The sequence below is a fragment of the Rhinopithecus bieti genome, unplaced genomic scaffold (assembly GCF_001698545.2).
Source record: "Rhinopithecus bieti isolate Rb0 unplaced genomic scaffold, ASM169854v2 scaffold_42219, whole genome shotgun sequence".
NCBI classification, from domain to species: domain Eukaryota; kingdom Metazoa; phylum Chordata; class Mammalia; order Primates; family Cercopithecidae; genus Rhinopithecus; species Rhinopithecus bieti.
In genome coordinates this window covers 1,473,862-1,478,912 of record NW_016817843.1, presented here as the reverse complement: position 1 = coordinate 1,478,912, position 5,051 = coordinate 1,473,862, and the positions used below count along the sequence as shown (strand labels likewise).

Genomic DNA, 5,051 nt, shown 5'->3' with positions numbered 1-5,051 from the left:
AAAAAAAAAAAAAAAAAAAAAAAAAAAAAAAAAAAAAAAAAAAAAAAAGACCATACCTAGGCATATCACACTGCAGAAAGTCAAATGTAAAGGAAAAATCAGAAAAACAGCAAAAGACAAATGTCACATCACACACATCAGAACAATATAATTAATGACTACTTTCTCCTCAAAAACAACAAAAGCCAGAAGATATTGGAAAGACATGTTGGAAGTGCTCAAACAAAAGTCAATCAACATTTCTACATCCAGCAAAACTATCCTTTAAAAGGGAAGGCAAAGTAAATACATTTTCACATAAATAAAATTGAGAGAATTTGTTGTCAGCAGACCTATCCTATAAGAAATACTAAAGAAAGACGTATAGGAGGAAGGTCTTAGCTCATATATAGAGGAAAGAAAGAAAAAATAGTAAACACATGGGTAAATATAAAAGAATATATACACCCATATTTTCCTTTTCTGACTGCTAAAATAAAGTATAACAGTGTATTGTTAGTTTCATAATGAATAGGCAGTTCTTACTTTGCAGAGACTATTTATACATTAATTTCAGTTACCACAGTTTAAATAACACTAGTCCCCAACAAGGCAGTTTGAATTCCATAGTTAAATAACACTAGTCCCCAACAAGGCAGGTTGAATTCCATAGTTAAATAACACTAGTTCCCCAACAAGACAGTTTGAATTCCAGTAACTCATAAGTGCAATGACATATCACTTCATAGTCACTAAGAGCTAAAATCAAAAAGGTGGACAATAATAAGTGTTAACAAAAAATGTGGAGAAGTTGGGACTCTCATATATTGCTGATAGGATTGTAAAATAATGCAGCTGCTTTGAAAAACAGCTTGGCACTTCCTCAAAATGTTAAACATAGAGTTACCATATGATCTAGCAATTCCACTTTAGGTATACAGCCAAGAGAAAGGAAAATATATGCCCATGCATACCTCGAATCATCATATTCATAATGATGAAAACTAAAGATAAAGAGAAAATCCTGAAGACAGCCAATTTCCCTGCCCTTGTCACCCAAAAAAAACCTCAACCCACACAAATAAAATCCATATAACATGTGGTGGAACAAAGAACTGAAGCAGACATCTTTCTGAAACTATGAAAGCCAGAAGACATTCAAGTGACCAATCTTTTAAGTGTTAAAAGAAAAAAAAGGTCAACAAAGCATTATATTCCCACAAAAATATCTTCAATAAAGGTGAAACAAAGACTTTTTCAGACAAACAAAAATCTGACAGATTCACTACCAGTATACCTGCACTACAAGAAAGAAACGTTAACGGCAATTCTTCAGGCAAAAGGAATATCATACTACACAGAAACTATCTAAACAGAAACCAGATGGGGGCTTGGAAGGGAAAGATCAATATGTAAAAAAATGTTATCATACTTGGCTATTCTATTAATTACTATGGAAACAGCTATCTGGAATTCTTGTGTCAAACGGGACATAGATAAAAAGGATCCTGAAGAGCTCAAAGTTTCCAGAGGGGATTCCTATACTCATGTTTTTCCTCCAAAAGCTTCCTCACAATACATGGTACTGTGGTTACCTTAAAAAAAAAAAAAAAAAAGTTTACATACGTTTGACATTTTCCATAACAGATAAAAAATGAAATGATCCTGGTAACGGCACATCAGAAAAAGCTAGAGCTGGTTAGAGGCCACTACTTTTAAAATGGTTGCTGTACAATGAAAAACGAAACAAGCCAGGGTTTTGTTTTCTTTGCAGTTCTGTAAGGGCCATGGACTGGTGGTAGGGGCTTACCCAAGTATATGGAAGTATGAGGTTCGAAAAGCACATCACAAAGGATGAGAACGATCCCTTTTAAACTATAGTGTAAAATTTAGAATCAAACTGTAAGAGAAGATACTTACATATCTGTGAATGAGGAGGGAATATTTTCTTCTACCCATTTCAAATCTTCATCCTGTAGAAATATTTATACTTAGCATTTGCTTAATATCACCTGACAGCAGAATTTTTAAAACAGAATATATGTAAAACTTAAGTGTTTAAATGTAGATATCTGATATTCTTTTAGTTTCTACATATGTCTTAAGTTGGCACTCATGCCATACAGAAATTATGCCACTGTTTTCTTACACACGCAAAAATTGGATTTCAGATTTTTATACTTCTTGGTTTTAGTTGGATGTATGAAGTATTATTTTTTTTTTGTCCTGAGAAATCACAGTAAAAACACAAAGTTCATTTGTAAGATAGAAAATACCAAGGATAATGAATTTTTGCTTTGCCACACTCATTATGCCTCCTAATTTGTTCAAGTTCTTATATAATGAGTTTATAAAAGAAAAAAAATGATAATACAAATATTCTCTCTTTTTTTTTGAGACAGAGCCTGACTCCGTTGCCCAGGCTGGAGTGCAGTGGTGCGATCTCGGCTCACTGCAACCTCCGCCTCCCGGGTTCAAGCAATTCTCCTGCCTCAGCCTCCTGAGTAGCTGGGACTACAGGCACACGCCACCACACCCGGCTAATTTTTGTATTTTTAGTAGAGATGGGGTTTCACCATGTTGCCCAGGCTGGTCTCGAACTCCTGAGCTCAAGCAACCTGCCTGCCTCAGCCTCCCAAAGTGCTGCGATCACAGGCATTAGCCACTGTGCCTGACCTCAAATATTCTAACTTTAGAAAAGCCTATTTATTTGTATCACTCGTATTTATGCTCATCTCCCTACAGGAGGCAAGAAAAGGAAAGCAGGTCGGCTGAGGTAGCTATCTGTCTATCTTTATCTATCTATCTATCTATGTATCTATGTATCTATGTATCTATCTATCTATCTATCTATCTATCTATCTATCCATCCATCCATCTATCCATCCATCCTTTCTATCCATCCCTCCAATCTATTTTATCTATCTAATCTATCCTGTTTAGCTATCCATCTGTCTAATCTGTTAGCGAATTGCCAAATCTAACAGATAAAAAAGTCTTCACATATTATCTATCCTGTCAGAACTTATATATGCATACATAAATTTTTACATAGTATTAACCACTGCACATATAGCTGTAAGAAACGTATAAAACTATATGATAGACATTTCCATCTTACATTGCTGTCTTCAAAAACATTCTTATGCATAAATAACACGCAGAAAATATTTTTTAGCTCATCTCTGCCCAATGTTTTACAATTTTATTCAAGCTTCCCACTTCAAATAAAATCTGTTAATTTTGGTAACCATGTAGGTAACACATAAAGTTCTTTACCAACAAATAACAAATGTTATTTAAAATGGCTTCAAAAATCATTTTCATATGCTGAAAAGTTAACACAAGCTTTTATTGGAACAAAGCTTTCCCATCTCAAAAGTGCAGATGAACAGCCTATGGAATCTTTTTGAAAAGCAGATTCCAATTCAGGAGCGTCTGGGGTAGGCCTGAGACTCTGCATCCCTAACAAGTTCCCAGATGGGCCGGGCACAGTGGCTCACGCCTGTAATCCCCGCACTTTGTGGGGGCTGAAGCGGGCGGATCACAAGTTAGGAGATGTAGACCATCCTGGCTAACATGGCGAAACTCCGTCTCTACTAAAAATACACAAAGAGCCGGGCGTGGTGGAGGGTGCCTGTAGTCCCAGCTACTCGGGACGCTGAGGCAGGAGAATGGTGTGAACCCGGGAGCTTGCAGTGAGCCGATATTGCACCACTGCACTCCAGCCTGGGCGACAGAGCGAGACTCCATCTCAAACAAACAAACAAACAAATTCCCAGATGATGCTCATGCTGCTGGCCTAGGAACAGCAGGTAAGAAATGAGATCTATCCTGGCTAACACGGTGAAACCCCGTCTCTACTAAAAATACAAAAAATTAGCCGGGCGAGGTGGTGGGCGCCTGTAGTCCCAGCTACTCGGGAGGCTGAGGCAGGAGAATGGTGTGAGCCCGGGAGGCGGAGCTTGCAGTGAGCTGAGATCTGGCCACTGCACTCCAGCCTGGGTGACAGAGCAAGACTCCGTCTCAAAAAAAAAAAAAAAAAAAAAAGAAATGAGATCTACAACGAAGGTATTTCAGTGATAGACAACCAGGATTGCTACCTGGCAACGCTAATTTTTGTAACAACAAAAAAACCTTAGTAAAAACTGTTCTTCTGAGAGTCGATGAATATGACACTCGTATAGCTCTCTACAGTAGTGAAGACTAAGGAAGACTAAGATTGTACTAAATATATACCATACTCACAAAGTTCTCAGAAGTGGCAGGCTTAGCTGTTCCATTGGAAACTGATTTTGAGGCTCTTAATTTTATTCCTTCGGCTACGAGAGACATTATAAACATATATATAAAACCACAAAATATTTTCCTTTAGAAATTTAATAACCTAATAAAAAAATTACATCTTTTTAGAAATGGAGGGTTAATAATGGAAACTTTAGGCAGAATGCTGGATTTACCATTTGGGAATGTAGGGAAGATATATGAAAAAAGTTCACAGATTTTTGAAAATTATTTGTCAGAACCACCAGGTTCTCAAGTTTCTTGTTTGAATCCTAGTTTTAGAGGAGTTTAAACAAACAAGTATACATGCATACATATTTCCTTAATTGCAATTATTTTAAAGTTTATGGATTTAAAAATCTTCAGGATTCATGGTATATTCAAGAACAAAACACATCTTTGGGTATGCTTTACATCCCTGATGTACAAATTTTGAAATGCGTGTATGGCATAAAGAAGATCGGAAAGAACAAGATTTCTGCTGGGCGCAGTGGCTCAAGCCTGTAATCCCAGCACTTTGGGAGGCCGAGACGGGAGGATCACGAGGTCAGGAGATCGAGACCATCCTGGCTAACATGGTGAAACCCCGTCTCTACTAAAAAATACAAAAACAGAAACTAGCTGGGCATGGTGTCGGGCGCCTGTAGTCCCAGCTACTCAGGAGGCTGAAGCAGGAGAATGGCCTAAACCCGGGAGGCGGAGCTTGCAGTGAGCTGAGATCAAGCCACTGCACTCCAGCCCTGGGCGACAGAGCGAGACTCCGTCTTAAAAAAAAAAAAAGAAAAAAA

The 5,051-nt window shown here is 37.6% G+C and overlaps 1 protein-coding gene across 2 annotated transcripts in view; it reads right to left on the bottom strand.

The window, feature by feature from the left end:
* Positions 1-5,051, bottom strand: part of TMEM87B (transmembrane protein 87B) — a 68,755-nt gene that overhangs the window by 7,522 nt on the left and 56,182 nt on the right. For both annotated transcript variants that reach the window (XM_017856216.1, XM_017856215.1), the window contains exons 16-17: positions 4,228-4,301; positions 1,900-1,952 (exon numbers count right to left, since the gene is read on the bottom strand). In XM_017856216.1, coding sequence (XP_017711705.1) covers positions 1,900-1,952; positions 4,228-4,301 — 127 coding nt within the window. The remainder of the gene's footprint in view (positions 1-1,899; positions 1,953-4,227; positions 4,302-5,051) is intronic.